At 44.8% G+C, this 22522-nt stretch overlaps 1 protein-coding gene across 1 annotated transcript; it reads left to right on the top strand.

Annotated features, from left to right (window-relative positions):
- Positions 1 to 385: 385 nt before the first annotated feature.
- Positions 386 to 15245, top strand: mylipa (myosin regulatory light chain interacting protein a). Its single transcript, XM_027019734.2, has 7 exons — positions 386 to 728; positions 1741 to 1931; positions 8927 to 9112; positions 11225 to 11422; positions 11665 to 11829; positions 12904 to 13315; positions 13985 to 15245. The coding sequence occupies exons 1-7, from the start codon at positions 597 to 599 to the stop codon at positions 14159 to 14161; spliced, it is 1461 nt and encodes a 486-aa protein (XP_026875535.2). The 5' UTR covers positions 386 to 596; the 3' UTR covers positions 14162 to 15245.
- Positions 15246 to 22522: the final 7277 nt, after the last annotated feature.

Here is a 22522-nt window from a genome sequence, read left to right as displayed (position 1 = left end):
TTCTGACATAATGCCAGCAGCATACACCCCTGCCAAAGCAGGAGCCCGAAGCGATTGATAAGACTGGAGTAATCTCCGGTCTGCAGCACTTATGCCGCCTTTCCCTGCCATGAGATCAGTCCTTGACTTAGTGTTGCACGCACTGTAGAGAATCGTGATAAAGCGCACTCAGACGAGGAGAAATGGTGTACAGTCTTGGTCTGGTCGCATACAACATATTGTGCAAATATGCATGCAAACCAAAGTCTAATTGAAATACCTTTACTAACATTAGTACATTTCAAGCTACTAGGCATAAGACGTACATCAGTTATGCGATGTCGACTGTTTCGTGTTTACACATATCACAAGTGTCAGTTGGGGCGCCAGCGAGGCAGAGATGCTGTCGCATATAATTACAGCAGGACTTTCCGCTGGCAAACTCTTGCTGCTCGTGGTGTCATTGGTCGACCTGGAAGTGGGAAGTTCCTCCACGCAGACTAATTGATGTACAGCTGGGAGCCAGTTTTCTCCACAGCGTGAGCGGGCTTTAAGAAAGTGAGCCGAGGCTGGATGCAGGGTGTAGACAGCCAGTGTCAGCCAGCGAGCTTGCTTTTATGATTTTCACGGAAGGTCCGGTAGACCAAAGAAAATACTCTAAAATGCTCTGCCATGTAACGCGACCGGATTCAGTGGTAATGGAGGTGGAAGTTGACGCGAAGGCGAATGGGGAAGATTGTCTGAATAAGGTAAGTTATTAAGAAAAAAAGAAGAAAAAAAAAACCTTCAAAGCTTTTGGTAATGTTATGATTGATGTGAGTCGCTGTCAGCCTGACATAAGCAAACCTTTTAGGCTGTTGTTCATCGTAATCGTTCCGGTTTTTTAGTAACAGGTTTTGGAAGGATGCTAATTTTCCAATAAAAGCTCGTGGATGAGTTAACTAGTGTAATCGTTTTCATAGTTTGGAAGACAAGGACAAAAAGAAACTGAAAACAAGGTTATCGAAGTTGAGCGACACATGATTCACGATTTTTTTTGCAAAGATGAACGTAAAGAAAACGCATTTCACGAAGACAGTTTGGCACGTTTTATGTTTGACAATCTGGGTGTTATACGTGGATGGACTGATGCGCGCTGGTAGAGCTTTGTTTCTCTTGCTGACAGGACCCGAGAAATCTTTTAGCATGGTCACAAGGTTACTTTAGTACATATGTCCCTCATCAGTTGGCTGCGTGCTGAATTGGGTTGCTGAGTCTGACCACATTGTTGGACTAAATGCAGAGTGGTCTGGAGCGGATCTTTCACTGGACAGCGCCGAGCAGTCAGATCTGTGTTATATAATTACGCTGCAAACGTGCATCACTGACCGATCGAATCGAGTTAATTCGTTTCGTCCCATCCTTGTTAACTTGGGCCAATCGGCAGCGGTAACTTTTAGTCTTTAGGTTCTCGCATAAAGCGTTTTCTACAAGCAATACTGCTTTCATAAACTTTGTTTTTCTATTTCAAACGGGACATTCCCCTCTAAGAGCAGTTATATAATAGTTCTTCTTTCTTGGAGTGGTTTTTATTTAAGAGGGGAAAGTAGTATCACTCCTTAAGTTACCACATGTCCATTTCACACCTGGTCAGCATACACTGCATGACAAGCTGACTGGAGTTGTAGACTTCGTTAGTCCTTCCCTGGTCTTGGACCTGCTGTGCTCCTGTTCTTGTGCTCACTGTATGTGTTCCCCCCCCCCCCCCCCCCCCCCTTCCAGGTGTGTATGAAACTGGGCATCATAGAGGAAGACTACTTTGGCCTGCAGTTCACTGGTAGTAAAGGAGAGAACCTGTGGCTGAACCTGAGAAACAGAATCTCCCAGCAGATGGACAGTCTGACTCCCTGCCGACTCCGGCTAAGGGTCAAATTCTTCGTGGAACCCCATTTGATACTGCAGGAACAGACCAGGTAGCGCGCGTGTGTGTGTGTGTGTGTGTGTGTGTGTGTGTGTGTGTGTGTGTGTGTGTGTGTGTGTGTGTGTGTGTGTGTGTGTGTGTGTGTGTGAGAGTCAGAAAAAGAGAGCGTGTGCGTGCAACTCTGTGAACATTTGGGCACACGTCGTTACTGTAGTGTGAGAGGCAGGAAGTACAACCATTGTTGGTGTGAGATGGGGAAAGCACACACGGGCTGTGAAATAGAAACTGAGTGTGAGAGAGTGTGTTCGAGACAGAACGCACCTTTCTGGCTGCTCTGACTAGCCAATGTGAATCCCCCAGCGTTGGCCTGCCTTGCTCTTTTGTAACTGGTTTGTTCCAGGTTAAAAGCTTAAATCTCTTGTCCTAAATGTTAAATATCAGAGATACAACAACTTGCCATGGTGCTCACCCTATGAGGTGTTTGTTTTTGTTTTGTTTTGTTTTTTTTCCCCTTCCACCAACCCCCAGCTCTCCTTTCTGACCGAGTGGAATGCCCTGTAGTAACCTTGCTTCCTCAGGGTAACTCTAGGTCATTGTGCTGCAAGCCCTAGTGGCAGTTGGAAATGTGATCCCCGCTGAAAGCTTCTCATCCCAAGGAGGGGGGTGGGGACAGCCTGGCCACCTCCTCCTTGACTCCCCTCCCCCATCCTTGCCCTTTTTTTTTTTTTTTTTTTTTTTCCCCCCCTTCTCCCTAGCAGCTGTGAATTTTGACTTTAATTTCCTGTGTACCACGTGCAGGTATTGGGGGATGCCGGTGTGATCCATTGATAATATCTGAGAAATGGCTGGCAAGCTCTGGTGAAACTGAGCTTCAGCACGTGGGAATATTTCGGAATGACCGGCCCCGCGGTTCCGTTTCATTTCCCCCGTTGGAAACTGACAGCCTGTTTCAGCAGGAGGCTGCGGATCATTTGGGGGAAGCGTTCTGACGTGCCTCACATAACGGACTCTTTTGTGCCTGGAGTGTCCAGCTGTGAGGGGGGCTGGAAGCGCGTCTGGACGAGACCTCTCCCTCTTGCTTGGGCTAGCTTTGATGCTATAAATAGGGCTTCCCAGAGGCAACAGGCCCGGAGCACTTCTGCAGGGGCCTTGCTACGCTTCTGTGTTCAACTCGAACTCCTCAGTCTCCACACTGAAGCTGCTGTTCTGTGTTGCTGGGCTCGGGAGGTGGGTTTGGTGCTTGGTGTTCTGTGCACTCCAGAAGTGTCATACGTCGTCCTCAGCCTGACTTGACTTTCACTCTTGGTTAATGGAGTGTGTGTGTGTTCACTGTCATTTTTTTTAAGACAAAAAGGCTTGCTGGACTGCTTGTCCTCCAAGCAGTGTGGATGACTGACTGGTCTTTCCATGACCCCTGGAAATCAGCAGGGGTTGTAAACAGATGGCCACTCAACTGATTATTAATACCTGAGGCTGTGGAGTGTAATTAAGAGTACAAGAGACACGTGTAGTGCATGTTTCTCGGAGGGGGCTCTCAGACTTGTCAGACATGGTACCGTTTAAACCAGGACGGCTGCGACTCCGGATGGAGCCCACATGTTCAGGTGGTATGGGGGCAGATGTGGTGAGGGGAGAGGGCCTCAAATACACCAACAAATCCGCTGAAGTTTGGGAGCAGGAACGCTTGGGAGCAGAACAAGTGCAGGTGACTTGTTTGCGTTCAGCCTGGCCATCAGCGTGCGTGTCGGGTGACTAAGATGGAGTCACTGGGGGTGGGCAATGCCAACTCACCAACTTGCCGCTTTGTGTGGTGTGGCAAGCAGGAGTGTGGGTGCTGGCAATCTGCAGAGAGGAAGCCAACGCAGATGGCTGCCTCTGTTTTCAGACTGGAATTTCTGACTCACTACAGATGCACTGTAGGCCAATGAAAATCTTCTTTGTTCGCCCTCTGGCAGGGTCATGGTGTGCATGTGCGTGCGTGCGCACACACACACATATATATGCAGGCACGTGTGAGTGTGTTCATGGAGTCTGTGCTAAAAACAAGCTCGCATTCTATTCCTTTGTGCCGTCACCTTTGACCTATGTTATCTTCACAAGTTTGGGTGCATTACACACACACACACGCGCGCACACACACTACCACCACCAACACACATGCACATGCCCTAAAGCTACATCGCACTCATAAACTAAGAACTTGTTAAGTTGATGAACTTTGTGTGCGGTTGGAGGTTCTCATGTGCTGTGTTGGTGCTCTGTGTGCTGCTGGCCTACTCCAGAGCCAGTCTGAAGAGCATGGGGACGTCAGCTGTGCATGCAGCCCCGAGAATGTCCACAGGTCTGTTCACTTTCACCCCACCTGCAATGGGCTTGGCAGAGACTGTGTGTCAGTGACGCTTAAGTATTAAATGTAGTCTGCATTTTAGAAGCAGGCATTGCCACTGAGAGACCTGTCTCTCCCAGAAGGTTCTTCAGTCATGTCATTGCAATGGGTGAGCAAATGTAGTCTTAAGTTGTTTTTTGGGGGGGTTGTTGTTGTTGTGGTGGGTTGTTTTGTGTTTTGTTTTTCTGTGCGTGTTGGTGTAACTGCCCCAAGAACTGTCTCCAAAGCTGAACTAATGGCAGTTATGAGTTAATGACCATACTCATCACAAGCAGTGATGAGTATGAAAACAAATAACGATGCAATTTTGAGGAGGTATGCACTCCCTCTTTCCCTTTGCCTCCCTCACCAACCAACCCCCTAACCCCTTTTTTATTCTTTCTCTCCATCCTTCTCTTGCCCTGTTATGCAAGATGTGCTAGTCTGCGCAGGGGGCTTCAAAAAGCCAGAGATGTTACATAAGCCTCACAGCAGGCTGTGTAAAATATTACCTCCTGTAGTCCATTAGGTGAATCCTGTCACAGCGTTTATTAAAATTGTAGGTGTGGGTTTTTTTGGTGGCTTGGTTGACCGCCATGGCCATTTATGAGAGGTTAAACCACTGTGCAGAAAAGGATCAGAGTCCTCTCATGTCCTGACCTCAGTGACCCCAATAGCCCAGAGTTGGTCCACACACACGCACACTCCCATCCCTAACCTCAGAGAACATGTGTGTTTGAGAGAGGGCGAGATCTCCAGTGTGGTGGGTTGCTGATCTTCCTTCTCACTGTCCCTCACAGCTCTAATATGCTGGGCTGTGTTTTGGCCCAGTGTTGTCTAAAGTGCTCTTCACGCTCATGGCGAGTGTTTTCCGGCAGCTTGTTAAAACCCTCTTCCTGCGCCAAGAAGTGAAACCTGGGCTTAAAACCTAACTTTATGGAAAGACAAACACTTCGGCAACGGAGTGGGTCCGTTTTGGGTGGATGTGCGCCAGTTGAATTGGTTAATGGGTATAGTGCTCTTCACAAACAGAGCTTCCGAGTTAAACATTCTAAGCTCAAATGTTCAAAACATTTGTTTGGGGTTAAACACACACGCATACATATGCAAAGAACCCACATCTTCTGTTCGAAGAATGCAAAGTACAAGTGCACACTTGCATCGAGTTCTCTAAATGGCAGTGTTAGCTGGCTAATGCAAACCACCCCTCCCACCCTCTCCCTGTTTAGAGCCTGTTTGACACTGGCAGCCCAGGGACAAGTGTTGAGTGGAGCCACGCAGGCCCTCGGCCTTCTTGCAGTGCTGAGACCTGTCTTGGCCTATTGCTTCTCCTCAGGAAGTGCAAAAACAGAATGAACCAGGCACAGAGGTGTAAGAACTGGGTTGCGCATTAATATCGGAACTGATTATGTTTGGGGTTTTTTTTGTATGTTTCCATTGCGCCATATTGAGTTACCCATTTATCTGATGGTCTCATCTGAGATGGGGTTCTGTGCTATTTGCAGGGTGGTGATAAGATTCTTATTACTGTGCCACTGCTTTAGCCTCCTCTGTGATTGACCTTTAGTAACCTCCATCACATTCTCATTTTAAACTAAAAACTCTCGCCCCCAGGAATAAAGTCAGGGATGTTGGCAACGCTGCACTGGTGTGGGCTGACTCTTTTCATCTAAAACTAGTTCTTGGGTAGGTTTTAATTACGATTTGCAAACCGCTGTAGAACACACCCCTAACCAGAGGCAGTTTGTCTACAAAAGACTTATGTTGAAATTCTCGTTCACAGCAAAAATGTTTTCACTTTTGCTACGTCGGATATTTAATTGTTCTAATTATTTTCGTCCTTTTATGTGACTGTGTCGAAGTTGGCGTCATGCAACAAAGTGCTGCACGTGTGCGCGTGATGTGTGGGAGTGGCTGTAGGGTTTACTGTAGTTCGTTGACTGAGAGTAACCTCAGCCCTGTGGCACAGTGCCCTGCAGTTTGACTCTGAAGTCTGAAACCACATTGTTTTGAGTGCAGGCTGTGAGGTATGGCCAAGTCTCTCCTGATTGGCTGACAGGTCGCCGTCTCTAGGCAGAAGCGTTTTTGTTTGATTTGAGAGAATCTTTTGTTCTGTGGTGGAGGCCCTGACATTTGGTCTGTCTGGTACAATAGCTGTAAATGAGAAGATAAGGAAACTATGCTAAAGATGGATAAAGGCCGTCCCGTGTGTGGTTTTGCTCACGGCACTTATCAGGCTGGTAGTTTTGGCCTAATTTTGTGCAGTGCATGTTCATTTATAAATTAAGGAAGTTTTCTAGGCTGTGACCGCCTAGAAAGAGCAGAAGAAATTGTCAGCTTTTATTTCCTCTCTATCTGCATCTCAACCACCCCAGCTGTGAGTGATTTTGGAAGTACGTTAACATAGTCTCTGATGCATGTGTGATCAGACAAAAGCTGAGTTAATTCTGACACCACAGTGGGTTATTTCCCAGGACATCTGACATGGTTCTGCAGAAATGGGTGAGGGTACATCAGAGGCTGCTTGAACTTGACCCCTCACCCAATCCTACGCCACACCAGTTCTCATGTCATCTACAACAGGCAGAGACCCATTGCTTATTGAATAAAGGCCTTGGGTCTTTTTAATTAAGTTCATCCAGTAATGGGCTGGTGAGATTTAAGATGGAGCTGTCAGAGAGGCGAGGGGTACCTGCAGCTTACAAGCGGGCGGACTCTGCCTCTCGGGCGGCGGAGCTGCAAGGGTGTAGGTGCATGCTGCTCTGGCACCTGTATGGTGCTCAAGCTCACCGTGCATTTGCCTTTTACGTTTACATTTACGGCATGTAGCAGACGCTCTTATCCAGAGTGACTTACAAAAGTGATTTTGCAGAGGTGCCATCCCCCAAGCTGCATCGTGTGTGTGTGTGTGTGTGTGTGTGTGTGTGTGTGTGTGTGTGTGTGTGTGTGGCCACAGCCCAACCTCAGGTGGGTTGCCTGTCTGTCTTCCATCGGTCACATTTCAGGGCATTTGACCGTAGATGTTGTGTAGGAGGGGAGGAAAAATGGCACGCACACACAGTGAGAGCTGTTTAATATTTTACGATGCGTTGAAGTGTGGGAAAGTGTGGTAGCCTGCATCGGAGCACATGCATGCATTGCTGAGATTAGCGTGATAAGATACAAGACTGAACCAGCACTGCTTGTTCCATGTCCGCGACCGACAGTAACCTCTCGCTCCCTCCCGCTGTCCTCTGCTCCCTCTGATACCTTTGTTTTGCCTTCCAGGTAGCAGATCACATGAGCGCTGCTCTTCCATGTCACGGCAGGGAGGGTTGTTCCTCCAGACAGAGGGAGGAAAGCTTTGTCTTGCCTGCTTTGTTGTTCCAGGGCCCACGTGTGTAGTACGCATCCCAGACATGTTTGTTGTGGACCCTCAACCCCCCCCCCACCCACCCCTTCTCTTGCCTCGTCCGTTATTGTTTTTCTTCAACTCACTTCTGTCGGCCCGGGTAAACATCAGAGCGAGGAGATCCCTTCCGTCAGCTGTACTTTATACTCCCATGATCCTCTGTTGTTCAGTGATGGCAAGGATGAAAGGCTCCCGCTGACGGGAAGCGGTGCAGCTCAGTCACATGACTTCAGATCAGGGGGTGTGGTCAGTACATGGTGTTCTAATCAGAAGAGGCCTTTTTTACATTTGTGTAGGAGCCGAGTCAGGCCTGCTCATGCTTTCTTATGTGAGTTCAGGTGAAGGTTTGAGGTACTGCCTCATCTTACCAATCCCCAAGAATGATGGAGTAACCAGGAGCGAGAGAAAGGGAGAATAGGGAGGGAGTTCTGCTGCTGGAGTACTTCAGTGTTTCAGACCACTACTTCTGTAACTTGTTCGCCATGAGCTTTGCCCCATTAGTATGGAGTGGTGGCCATTTGACTCTTGAAATCACCCAGCCAGAAAAATATGTGAAAGTACTCTTGCTCCAGATGTCCTCCCAAAGGAATGAAAATGGGCCTCTCCACTGGCAGCATTCTGTCTCTGCCGTCGGAAAGGAAACGGCCTGAATATTAAATTGTAGAAGGCAGTGCTGGGGGGTGGGGGGGGCGGAGCCTGGGCTTTTTAGGGGCCAGCGTTGCTAGGTTTTCTTAGTAGACCCCGCCCACCCTGCATCTAATCCAGCACCCGAGCCTGCCGCACAGCAGCTGCAGACAGCGATCCGTTCAGCAAGCCGTCAGTAACGCTGGCTCCATATAGAGGTTTTGAAAACCGTGCGTGTGTCTTGAGATGACGCAGACTGCAAGCTTATCACTCTGGAGCACTCTTGTGGGGTCTTGAGCTAGAGACAGGATAGCATTGTCGGGCTTCAGCAGTGACCCTGCCAGCTGATGGGAGCTAAAAGGGTGTGTGTGAGCGTGTGCAAAAGAGAGGAAGCAGCAGCCAGGGCTCTGAAACTGTACAGACCTATGAAAAGAGAAACTAACCATGCAGACAGCTTAAATATGGTGCTTCCTGTGGGTTTACCCTTTGCTACTGCTCTGCCTGCTCTGTGTGCATGCGTCTGTGTAACTGTTGCCCTTCCCCTGTTCACAGGCTATGTAGCCAACCTCGTCTCGCTGTGTAACGGCTTCAGGTTCTGCAGAGACGGCACCGTCCACCATCTGCCTCCTGCTGCTGTTGATGGGTCTCTCCATCTCTGTCTTTCTAGGCACCTTTTCTTCATGCACGTTAAGGAGGACCTTCACCGTGGGCACCTGCGAATGGGCTCCGAGCAGGCCCAGGAGCTCAGCGCTCTGCTGGCACAGGCCGAGTTTGGTGACTACAACCAGAACACGGCCAAGTACTGGTACACGGAGCTGTGTGGCAGAGAGCCAGACCAAGCCACAGTTAGCAGGTACACACAGCATGCCACTTGCAGTGCTTCAGTTCACTTTGGTTTGAGCTTCACATCTTTCTTCTTTTTTTTTTTTTCTTTTTTTTTTTTGGATTGTATTACGGGTGAAAATAAATAAATGATGGACGAACAATTCAAGTGTGCAATTGAATAATTTCTTGTGTAATGGCAATTCTCTAGAAGATGTAGACTACAAGCCAGTGCTCTGACTCCTTGGGCATCTGTATGGAAAAGGTTCCCAATCTGAGTCTCCTGTCTCTGCAGCTGTTCAAGTAATGAACACCACATCAGCTGTTTTTTTAACATGCGTTCCAACAGCCTCTGACATGAGAACATTCCTGGCCTCTGTTTGGCTTTAGCACAGGCAAATGTGCATGCAACTGCCGCAACAAACAGCAACTGCCAGACATACACAGCAAGTGCTGAAACAGCCTGTGCACAGTACCAATTCAGAAGAGAACCAGAGAGGGGAAGTATGCTAGTTAACAATGTTTCTGATGGTCTTGGGGGGGAAGGACAACTTCCTCTTCTCTACCTGGAGGAGCACAGAACCTTTACAAATGCATGCTGGGTCTGACCCTTTCCAATGGGTAACCAGCAAGCAGCACACTTACTTCCACTTGGAAAACCCCTTTGGTATTAACAAAGGACCAAACATAAGACCATTGTGTTTGAGGCCAGTTGTTAAGAGCATGGATTCATTTTAAAATAAAAAATAAATGCCTTACTATTAAACAGGCACGGTAGTGTGAGAGATCAGGCTGGCTCTCTGCAGTCTTTTTCTAATCAGTGTCGTAGTATTGACCTTTGTGATACTGATGTCACAGAAGGCTCCGATATGCAAATGAGCCTTTCAAATATTACTGTGCTTTTTTTTTTCTTTTTCTTTTTTTTTTCTTTTTTTTAATCTATTTTTTTGCTGTGAGCTTCTCATTTTGTCCCACTTTCAGGAATGGATAAGGTGGAAATCAACCAGTACCTATAATGTTTATATAATTTAACGTGTGTGTGTGTCGGAACCCCTACTTATCGGCTTGGTTTAGTGGGTGAATCGTCTGTTTACACAGTAGCGACTGGAGCGAGGTGAAAGCAGCAATGTGTTTGTTAGGTCAGAAGACCATGGCCATCCAAGCGCAGCAGTGTTTGCCTACACAACCTCTTCTCTCGGTCTTGGGCACATACATAACCCACAGTGTTTACATGCAAACAAAGATCCGGGACATCCTGTGGGCTAGTTACACTGCACTACATTTGTTTGTTTGTCCCGTTTTGGTTGGGCAGTTAAAAAGATTTAGAGTAGATAACATAATCAAATGAAATCCTGGTTGATTATTCTGGTGGCTGAGAGATGCAGTCACAAGTCAAATAGAGCCCCAAGTAGCTTACTGGAAACAGAAGAGAGATCCACATAATGACTGCACTCTAACTCTTATAACAAGGTTGGAAAAAGGATCCTCTTATTTAGGAGCACACCAGTAACCGAACAGTAATGGGTTGGTTCAAAGCCGTCCAAGTACAGCTGGCGTGCTCACAATGTTCATTATTCCTGAGGTTTTTAATGCAATTTTAACCCATCTCATTAAATTCAGTAGTTGCAGTAGTCTAAACATGTCCTGTAAGAATGTGCCTTAAATCTGGAAAAGCTGGATTCAGTTTATGTAGGCTACAGGGTGTTGGTGCTTCCACTGAGATTAACCCATTCATGTGGAGTCTGCCCATAGGCTCTGGGCCTGGGTTTTGGCTCTGTGATTCTGCTGGGTCATGTGTGGTAGACTCTGGACAGTCTTCCTGTCTTTTGTAGCGCTGCTCCTGGGTTTACATTCCCAAATTCCAGTTGAAAGTCAGAGTTTTGCCTCTGGCACACTGAGTGAACCCTGACTGAAAAACAAAGTTCTTTGTCATGGTCTGCAGCCATACTTTTTTTATTTAATGACATTTTTGTTGGTACAGTCACTTCTCTCTATCTCTCTATCTCTCTATCTATATATATATATATATATATATATCTATATATATATATATATATATATATATATAATATATATATATATATATAAAAAATAAATTTACTGTGCGGTATAAATTCAGCAAACTCCCCTATTGTGTTGGCAGCATCATAGCCAAGCACAAGGCTCTGGAGGGCTTGAGCCAGCCTTCAGTGGAGTACCAGGCCCTGCAGCTGATCTCCTCACTGGAACACTACGGGGTGGAGTGGCACAGGGTGCAGGATGCCGAGGGCCAGAGGCTGGCCGTGGGGGTTGGCCCAGAGGGCATCGCCGTGTGCAAGGACGACTTCAGCCTGGTCAACAGGTACATCACCCTTCAGTTCTATGCAAGGCACCCTAGAGGTGAAGGAATAAACAAAATGGGCTGTAAAACCTGTGATTACACAAATACAGAACAAACCATGAAATCATAAATTCCACAGTGACAATGTAAATTAATGGCGGTCCATTTATTTTTATTCATGATTTTTGAATATTTTTATTTTTTAAGCATACAGGAAGGGTTCCACCGGGCAGGGTTCCCTAATGTTGGTTGTGTTCTGGCAGGATATCCTATCCCATAATACAAATAGCCACTCAGTCAGGGAAGAGTGTGTACTTGACGGTCACCAAGGAAATGGGAGACAGCGTGGTCCTGCTGTTTAAACTGATCAGCAACAGGGCAGCGAGTGGCCTGTACCGGGCCATCACGGAGACGCATGCCTTCTACAGGTCAGTCTCATGTTCGGCTCTGCCCACACACACATTGTTTTTAATGGGAATTTTTAGAACTTGAACACTTATCAGACTTGGACAAGCCAGCTGCTATTATCCATCACAGCCCGAGTGACCATTACATGGCTGGAAACGCTCATTGTCTGAAACATGCACTCATTTCAGAATCACCAAGCAAGGAGCTAGTCAGATTGGCATTAACGGAAATGGCGAAATGCTGTCTTAAACTGCTTCTTGGCAAAGATTAATGCATGTAGCGGGTCCATTGTTCCAGGTGAAAGAGATTTGCTTTCCTAACATTTCCATTGTTATCCCCCCCCCCCCCCCTTCTCTCATTATAACATGAACTTTCTCTGGGTGAGTTAAGCAGGTCAGCAGTTTGGATCGTTCCATTGTGGGAGCAGGAGGTGGAGGTTATGTGCATGGTGATGCCATGCTCCTCTCTACTGCAAGGGTAGCTGCTGCTGCTTTCTTCTGTTGTGCAGTTTTCTGGTCCTGGTTGCTGATATTGATATTTATTGATTTTTTTTTTTTTTTTTTTTTTTTTTTTTTTTTTTTTTTTCCACCAAAAATGACACGAGAAACAAATATGACCGAATTCAGAATTTAGGAATAGACTTTTGATCCGGAGTAAACTTTGCTGGCCACGTGAGTGATTCGGTATGGTGGTGCGCACTTACTGAACCTCGTCCTGCTGTGTCAGCTAGAACAAATCTGAGTCTTCTAGGCCCTGCCCCATCATGTGGGCGGGTGTTGGCAGTCTCCGCCTTGCTGCCTCAGTCAACTGAGACTTTGTACATCAGTTGGAGTGCTCTCTGCACACAAGTGTTTATTCAGCTCCTCCTCCATGCTCATCTTTACCATCACACTCATTCATTTTTAACGGATGATGGATTGGCTGAGTCAGTTCACATGTGTTTGGAGGAATCCTTTTAATAATGAATCCCTGGTTTGGTAATGCTTTGCACCTGGTTCATATACAGCTTGTGCAGCCAGCTAGTAACTGTGAGAAGGTTTAGGAGATGAACCTCAGCTGGCAAAGACGTTGACCTAAGTGTTTCTTCCTCTCAGGTGTGACACAGTGACGAACGCAGTCATGATGCAATACAGCCGCGACTTCAAGGGCCACCTGGCCTCGCTCTTCCTCAACGAGAACATCGACCTAGGGAAGAAGTACGTCTTTGACATCCGCCGCACATCCAAGGAAGTGTACGACCACGCTCGACGGGCGCTCTACAACGCCGGCATCGTCGACCTCATGTCCCGGTTGGGTGTGCGCACGCCCTCCTCTCGCTCACCCTCGCACGGCCAGCAGGAGGCGCCGGAGTGCGGCGGCTGCCAGCAAAGCTGTGTGCTGGAGGAGAGGCTCCGTAAGCTGCGGGAGGCGCTGCTGTGTGTGCTGTGCTGCGAGGCAGAGATTGATGCCGCTTTCTGTCCCTGCGGCCATGCCGTCTGCTGTCAGAGCTGCGCCGCACAGCTGCAGGTGAGACGCCACGCGCACACGCCCGACAGACAAAAGGCCATGGTTTGGAATCCAGACTCTAATTGAAGCAAGCGACAGCAGCTCATCCTACGGGGGGAGGAGGCGCGGGGGGGGGAGACGTGGAGCTGTCATTCTCGCTGCACATCCGTCCCCCGTAATCTGACACGTGCTCGCCACACAAGTGGGGCTGATTTGGTGCTGAGGCAGGGGACTAATCTCGCTCCTGGCCTCGCATAATTCCCTCCTTAACGAGGAGCGGTCGTCTCCCAGCCTGTTGGAACAAGGGTGGATGGAGCCCAGAGCAGCTCGGCTATTTCCGGCATGACATCACGCATGTCTCGTTTCTCCGTGCTGAAAGTGTGCAAGCACGGCATGTCCCTCGGTGTGCCTGTTGATCTGCCCCTATTAGTGCATCAAGCGTTGTCGGACAGCCACAGGAGTTTTGTGAGGTTGCCGTTTCTCTCCTCAAAACGGCAGACGTTACCTAAGCCCGACTTAACCTATGTAATCTAATCTGCACTGTGCATTCTTGTCTACTCCATGTAATCTGTACAAGAGTCAAGTGATGTTTTATTGGAGGTAAATGAGTGGCTGCCTGTGTGTGTCTGGCTTGAAGTGTCACCAGTTGCGTAAAGTGCTGACTGTATGCGTGTGACCTTCCCTCCACAGTCATGTCCTGTGTGTCGGTCCGATGTGGAGCACGTCCAGCACATCTACCTGCCCACCTGCACCAGTCTGCTGACCCTCACGGGACACAGGAGTCCTGAGCCCATTCACCGCACTGTAGCCCTGCCCCCCTGCAGTAGCCACCATTATCCCAGCAGTGAGAAGGTCTGCCAGACCTAAAGCAGCGCCATGCTCCTCCTTCAAGCTTTTTTTTTTTTTATTTATTACCGCTCGGTGCCTGACTTTCGTCACCGGCGACAGAATTCTGTTCTTACTACACCAATGAAGAGTCCTGCAAGCTTTTATGTTCGTACATTTCATATTTCAGTTAATTTATCAGTTGATCTGATGAACAGCTGTGTTTGTTGTTGTTTTTATTATTAAATTGTCATCCTCCTGATTCATATTCTAGCACAAACCCAAATGTATCCAATTCACAGCTTTCAGTTTTAGTTTTGCTTGTAGATTTTAGGACATATTGAATGTTTCTCTCCACCCCCCCCTTTTTTTTTTTTTTTTTTATTTAATGGCATTTTTAGCTTTGGCTTTTACTCTGGTATTCCCACTCTTGCCAAGTCTGCAGTGTTGAGTGTGGTTCTTGGCGTCTGTCAAGCTCTCTCTGGTGTCCGCGATGTCGTGGAGGAGCTGTAGGTTATGGGATGGAGGCTGCAAGAGCCCAGCTTTCTTCCCCGTTCACATTCAGCTCGGCTGAAGCTCAGCCCACACCCCAGTCACTGACCGAGCAAGAGCGGAGGGCTGCCAATCAGAGACCAGCAGCAGAGAGAGAGACTACCCACCGTAACTTCCCAATGGTTGACCAGCAGGAGTCTCTTACATTTTTATATGCAAAGGATGCTTGCTGGTCTGTCGGCTCTGCCTGTTTTTAAAATGCTTTTGAGTTTGTGGGAGGAGAGAGTATGAAAAATGAGGGGGGAAAAAATAGAATTTCTACACTGTCACTTTACTGAGAAGTTTCCAAAGTGTATTTCCCACAGGGCTTTGCCTTAATGTAGCAGTAATGTGGTGTTTCGGTATACATCTTTCTTTGCACAGACTCATCTTTCAAGAAGAAGAGGAATTATTTTCTTTATAGTGGACAATATGGCACAGTCACTGCAAGGGATATTTTTTCCACTTTGTAGAAGTAGATTTTGTTTCTATTGGTTTGAAGCAAAAACTATGCCCTGTACATGTAGTATATTGCTGAACTTTTATATTTCTTTGAACCAGAGGTATTTAATAAAATTGTGAATTTTAAACATAATGCAGCCTCCTTGTCTAGATCTGTTCTCTCTCTTTTGTTTCTGATGAAGCAAAGCATAAATACACAAGCATCCTGACATGTGATTGCCATGGACGTCAGAGTTAATGGAGTGAATGTAATGCCCAACACGTACACAGATGTTCTGATAATTCACTATATCAGAGAGCAGCAGGGTTAGTGTGCCCTGTTTGAAGGAGTGGTGGAATTATCTATCCAGACAAACCCTGTTCCAGATGATCTAAACTGAGTGGGCAGAGCTGAGTAAAGTGAGCTTTACCTCTCAGATTGAGGTATGGAGGTCAAGTTAACTCGGCTGTTTGTAATCAAGTGATTGAAGACAAAGGAATCCAATGAGTTATCCGGTGCCACATCATCTATATTCACAGAATATTTTTCTCTCTCTCTGGCCCTCCCTCCATTAGACAGCTTCAGTCCTTTTTATCCATCACTCTTGGATAATGATAAATTTATATTACAAAAGTGCTTTAAAGAGCAATTAAAAACAGACTATAATACAAAGATTAAAGAACAATGAAGAGATTAAAATTTGATGGGAATAAGAAGTGCAATATTAAACATACTCCACGATTTTTTATTTTTATTTTTTAAGTGCGAAGAGCTTCCATTATTCGGGTTGTCAGGTGAAGAACTCTTGGTGCCATGGAAACTAAAAGCCAATTTCCACTCTTCACCTGCGTGGGATGGAATGACCTGCAAATTGCTGTCGGATGGCTCGCGCGATCCGGATGGAATCTAGGAATCGATTCTAGAACAGATAAGCACCTTCCCATTTTCAGGACGTCCGAACGCAGCGATGGCCTTCTCTGTAATCTCGAGTGTTGTAGTGAAGGATCCGACCTAGATGTGGGTCAATAGTCAACAGGAACCATCATACACAGTTTGTTTATTGGTCACCGTTCTGCCCAGGGCTGATAACTTAACGCATGACACGAAACTCGATGTTGAGCATTGGCATACAGTCAACATCCGGTAACTTTCAATCAATCTCTAAGCTTTGTTACGATAAACTATGGGAAGAAACAATTTTAATAAGATTATCTCGTAGATTTTAATTAATATGTATTATCAATTATTATATATTAAGATGCCTGAAATGAACATATATTCTAAGAATAGAAGTTAAACAAGTAACATAGTCGTTACGTTTCAAAAATATTTCGTCCTCTCTATATCCTTCACTTGTTTCCGAGGCCCTGGGAATGTTTTGGCGGGTATGGAAGAGGAAAGCCATTCGTTTAGTGGGACGCAGGAAAAGTTTATAGATCAATGTTTCTATACCACCTTGCTGGTTGACGGCTCCCCCTGCTGACTGAACAAAAACTTCAGTTTGGCGCTAGGGTCTTAATAGGAATTGCATTTAACATAAACGAAAATGGGTTTTGTGTGTGTTCTCTCGAATCAAGGAGATACTTTTAAAAGGGGTGTGGGGCAGACCACTAGCAATCTATTCCAGTTACGTCTGATTCAATGAACAGGGGCTTGACTACAGAGATTGCAAATGCCCAGAAGAGCCAGTATGGCGTCTACCCCTTAAATATAGCTCATTTTCCTCTGTTATACTCAGATTAGTTCTCCTGTTCCTAAAACAAGTTGGCTTTCTGATAGAGGTGCGGCCCTCGCTCTGATTCGGTTGGGATTTGTCATCCAGACATCATCCAGAAGAAAGTTGTTAGTTATTCACTGAGAGCGTTAGAAGAATGTTATTACCTCCTCTCCAAATGAAAAAACTAATTCGAAGAAAATGCATTCTCGTTCACATAAATTAAGAATGGACGTCGCTGTCATCAATAATTAGGAAAGATTAGCATCGCGTACACAAGCATTTATGTATTTTAAAAATTCGAGATTACACGGTTAAAACACTTACAGAAGGGGGCGCTGTTGTTCAAGTAAATTTAAGTAATTCCCAGCAACCATCTAAACAGCATTAACCATTTTCAGTATATGACGTCAAAAGATGGACGTAGATTCGGCCGTACTAATTTTCAAAGAAACGATCACATGAATACATCTAAAAAAAAAAAAAAAAAGCATTTGTCTAGGCTCACGTAGTTTACATGTAGGCTAAAATAAACACGTTTATATAAAGAGAATTTATTCCTGTAGTCCTGTATGAGCCCGAAAAGCAATGTTTCAGCAGAGGATCTTTTCTTTAATTCATAAATTAAAAATTATATATACATAAAGAAAATGCCCATACCCACAAATCATAAAAGGGAGACTACAGATTACTTTTGTTAAGATACTATATTTTCAACCCTGATCTGGTGCTTCCTTAAGTGCTTTGAAGTTCGTTTTTCTTCTTTTGCCCTGAGCACCGTCTGTGTTTTAAATTTGCTGTACCCTTCTTCAAATGATTTGCAGCTCTAATTTGCACTTCGCCAGGAGCCCCCACACAGTCTGCAAGTCAAAGCCCAAGGTGCGGGATTCTGTAGCGCATTTCCACCTGCCGCAGGGCAGTGGAGAGAGTGAGCGTCTGGGGCCAATCATGACGACTCCTTGCCTGCTTTCCTGAGGCTGTTCAGGGCAGAAATTCTGGATGGCTGGAGGCTTCTGTTCTGCCACAGTTAAAAGTTCTTCAGCAGAGGCTTGGCGTTTATCATCTAAAATACTGTGCGAATTGCAAATGCCATTTCCTTTTCACATTGAAAAGAGATGTAGCTGAGGTGTTTGCTCCTGCTCTGGCTGTGTTTAAATCTTGCCCTGAATACTTTGTCTTGATAACAAGATTAATCACTTTAACACATATGTATGTAGAATGTCATGCAGAAAGCAATAGTTATTTTGCAGTACTTTCTAATCTTCTTGCATATCTGTGGAATATACCAGTGGGAGTAACAGGTCTGTGACACACACAGAAAAAATCAGTAATATTTTTCGAGTGCACTGACATTTCCACAGGTCTGATATACCATCACAGATACAGATGCTTTCAAAGGTGATGAGCAGCGTGAGTGTGGCATTCAAGGCTCATCACTCACACGGTGACCAGCATGAGGCCACAGCACATCAGCACTGGATAAGACACCTGGTCCGGCTCGCTCTCTGCTTTACCTCATTGGCCTGCTGCAGGGCAGAGCCAACACTGAAACACATCCGATTCAATAAATGAGGGCAACAAGCAGGCAGCCTGGAGCACACACAGCACAGCTGCACCGCGTCTACTTCCCTCTCGGATTTCCACCAGCCTTTAGCCTCTGTAATGGCCATTTACCATCCCACTTCTCTGAAGACAGGTGTTTTTAAATGAACACTTAAGTTTTAAGAGTAGACGCTGAGTGAAATATTTTCTCATTACGCAATGTTGACTCGTCAGTTATTAAAATGTAGTATAGGTATTAGATATGTGAAAGATCTATTGAGAAGGCGTCAGTGATGTGTGTGGGCTAAATGGTGGTAGTCCAGGTCATGGTCTGTGCTGCAGGATGAATGATGCTTACCTTCTTTTGTCAGTCACTGCATGCTAGGCAGGTACCAGCTGCCCCAATCAGTTACCTGCTGGGGATGAGGTTAGAGCCACCTGATTGTCTACAGCTTAAACAGCAGTTTCTCACTGGAATTCCTTAATACACATTTAATAACAACAATAACCACAACAACAACAATAATAATACTAATAATAACAGAAAACAGATAAGGTTTATGTCAGGTTTTGAACTGAGAAATGGAAGGGAAGAGAACTCCAGGCTTGTGGAGCAGCTCTAGAAAAGACTCTGAAAGTCTCTGAAACAGTTTAAGGACTTGCAATAGTCCTGAAATAAATGAATTGGGGGGGGGGGGGGAAGACGAGCAGTTTAGCAATGTTTCAAAGATTCAAGAGGAAAATATTTACTATGTGGCTAACATGGGAATCAAAGGAAAGTGTAGTCAAAGATGAACAGGTTATAAAAAGAAAGAGAGCGACTGATAGTGTTACCTTCAGCATGGAGAGGTACAGCCTGGGGTTTAGTTACAAACTAAAAAAGTATTTTAGTATTTTAGATGATGCAGGAAAAGGCTTATTAACTCCATTGAATAATTTGGATTTCTACATTAATAGCTTTGATTTGTTCTTTTCAGTTATATAAGAAATATAAACCTAGGCATTGCCACAAAACAGTTTTTGGTTACTTTGGTTACTTTTCTATGGGAGAATTCTGTTATGTGTTGTATGAGGCAATATGACCTGATCAAATGAGATTCTAAAAAAATGGTTGAAGCTAATGAAACATGAAGTGGGAAGAAAAATGTTTCTAAAGACAGACCTCCTTCAGTCCACGGTTTGGTTCATAGTTTGCATAAGAACTAAAAACCTCAGCACTGTTATCTTTTCTTCTAAATGGACATTCTAACAGCTCTGTCTCAGGACATTCCATTATGCTAGAGCAAAAATGTATTCTTTAGCATTCTGTTTGGAGATCCTGTATATTGCCAAGCATCAGAATGTAATTTTAACTGTAAAGTGTGTAAGGATGTGGAGCCGGTTTGTTGCCTCAGGGACTGGATGGCTTGTGGTCATCAAATTCCAATCTGTATGAAAGAATTCTGCAGTGGAATGTCAGGGTGTCTGTGTACTAAAACTCCAAAGAGGACGTTACAGGCAGCATGACAATACTCAAAACCACTCAAGTAAATCAACCGCAGTGCGACTCAACTACAATACATTCTGTCGAATGGCCCAGTGAAAATCATGACCTCAGTCCCACCAAAGTATTACAGTATGATCTGAAGCAGGCCATTCAGATCATATCACATCCTAATCTTACTCATAAAGAAAACCGTTTAGCATGAAGAATTATGCAAAGATAATGTCCTCACCACTGCACAGGCTTAAGCAGCAGCGGAAAATGAGCGTTCACATATTTCCTCCACAGCGGGCTTTGCTGAGTTTAAACTTTTAGTTAAATAAAGATGGCAAATAAATAATGCTGCCTGTGTTGGTTTTTAAATGAGTCTCAATATTATGACTTGTTTTTGGCGTTTTAAGTATTTTTATTTATTCGTGCAGGCGTGGAGTAATACCTATGTTTGTTCTGCAGCTGCAGCTGGACCAGCTCTGAGGGTACAGAGAAGGTTTGAAGTGTTTCGCACTACAGTTTGGACAGTCGCTGCTTTGTACTGTAATTCATAATTTCGCAAAGGCTTTTCAAAGGGCACAGCACCAACATATGCATGCAAGAATAATTTAATTGGTCATTAAAACATCGGCTTGAGAGAGATTCCCCTGCACATTCATACAACAAAAGTCAAATCATGTTGCCTTTGATTTTTACCAAAGGTTCCCCAGTAATAGAATATTATAAAGAAATCCATTGTAACACATTGTTTTTGTTATTCATACAATCTCTTCTGAGGGAGTTCTTTTCGCAGAATTCCTATTTACTATGACAAGATGTTGTGCTGTCATTGGGCAGCTCAAATGATTCTTCCTGGTGCATTCCTGCTGTTCACAATGGCAGAAAACACAGAAAAGAAAGAGAGAAACATTAGAATCTGGAACCCAGCTATGAAAATTATTTTATGATGAATCAGATTCATGCTGTCGGAAAGGCTCAGGAAATTATACAATTGTGTCACTTTTTTAATAAAATGTGCACAAAGCAGGAATGTGTGACAAAGAACAGACAGTCAGAAGAAGGGTGGTAAAAAATGGCAGAGAACGGATGCTGAGGAGAAAATGATGACTTCATTACTTGTTTGATAGCTGATATACGTCCTTGGGCCCTTCAGGGGGGCGGGGTTTACTACGTGTATGACAATGCAGAGTGAAATAAAATCTCATGAGAGTGCAATCAAGCAGCTTGTAACAATTAGAGGGTTGTTTGTGCACTGCAGATGTATTTGTTCAAATCACTGTCACTGGATGTTTGCATGCCTTCAAAATATCAAAATGACTGCTCATTTTTCCTAAATACTTAAGCAAAGATGAAAGACCACAAACTGACATTCTCTTTTTCTCTTTCACACGCTGTCTCTCTCTCTCCCTCACTCTTTCCCCATTCATGGCACATGCATGAAATTAGTCTAAATGGCTTTGCTTTTTTCTAACGTAGTATAGCCTACAGTTACTGAAAATTTACCAGATCCTAATCAAATAAGCACACGTTAACTATTTTGGGACATAGAAATAAACGTCCCGATAAAATCAGATTAAAAACAACGTATAAACTATGAAGGCATGGAGGTTTGTCACAGTGTCCTGGCAGAACTTACAAGGAAGAGAGGAAAAGTGTGCATGCGTGTGTGTGCGTGTGTGTGCGTGTGTGTGTGTGTGTGTAAATTCTATTTGTGCTGAATATAATAGATAAAGGTTCATGGCTAGTTAATCATAACTTCTCTTTACTGGGTAATACAGTATTTTACTAACTTTGCTAATTTCTGAGTGCAATGTTTTCACATGTTGTTACATGCACTGTTTACATGCCCTGCATCAGGCAAACTGGACTAGTACTATTATTATTGTTATTATTATTATTATTATTTACATTTATATAGTGCCTTTCTCATACTCAAGGACACTTTACAAATATATATTAACTTTTACAATTACTCACACACCGATGAGAACTAGTTTGAAAGGGCATTACTCTTTAATGAATTTACATATGGACATAAACCTTTATACATGGAACTGAAAATAAGAAAGGATGCAAACCGGAAACCAATTTTATGTTGACTGATTACAGGGTAATAAAATAATTAGTGATTAGTTACTAATGACTTGTGTGGTGACCTGAAAATAAACTAATTCCTCAAAATGCCTCAGAGAAACTCCTTTGTCTCTCCTTTGAATCAACAGAAGAGAGTTACAGTGGATGTACTGTAACAAAGCAGCTTTTGCTTAGCATCTACATAACTGTAATGGGGCAGGGCTAAACTAATAAGCTCACACGTTATAAATGCAAAATAAGATTCTGCAAACATAAACATGAGTCGGGAGAAGACATGGAGGGAGGGCAGGTAGCCAGTTGTCCCCATGCCCCCAGTGACAAGGCAGCTTCTCTAACTGAAACCATATACAGCCTGTGCTCTCGCAGCGAGATCAACCACTGTGGAAAATATATTGACCTGTCTCCTTTTAAAGCCATTAGGGAACTGCCAAAGGAACTGCTACTCATAGACTGAGAAAAGTTTTAATGCACCGTGGTGTACAGTGTCGAGCAGTAATCCCTGATCCATGATCCTAAAACGTTTGTAGTACAAGTAACTGGGAATTCTGTCTCCACTTAAGAATGATCAAAGGTCAGCTGGTTAAAACTCTGTGTGTGTGTGTGTGT

Source organism: Electrophorus electricus, chromosome 8, assembly GCF_013358815.1.
Source record: "Electrophorus electricus isolate fEleEle1 chromosome 8, fEleEle1.pri, whole genome shotgun sequence".
NCBI classification, from domain to species: domain Eukaryota; kingdom Metazoa; phylum Chordata; class Actinopteri; order Gymnotiformes; family Gymnotidae; genus Electrophorus; species Electrophorus electricus.
The sequence above is the reverse complement of the archived record's forward strand: the minus strand, read 5'-3'. Positions and strand labels throughout refer to the sequence as shown.

Excerpts from the sequence above, each read along its gene's own strand:
- mylipa (XM_027019734.2), top strand. The coding sequence starts at position 597 with ATGATTTTCACGGAAGGTCCGGTAGACCAAAGAAAATACTCTAAAATG. Across the intron at positions 729-1,740 it reads GGGAAGATTGTCTGAATAAG|GTGTGTATGAAACTGGGCAT; the intron begins GTAAGTTATTAA and ends CCCCCCTTCCAG. Across the intron at positions 13,316-13,984 it reads GCTGCGCCGCACAGCTGCAG|TCATGTCCTGTGTGTCGGTC; the intron begins GTGAGACGCCAC and ends TTCCCTCCACAG.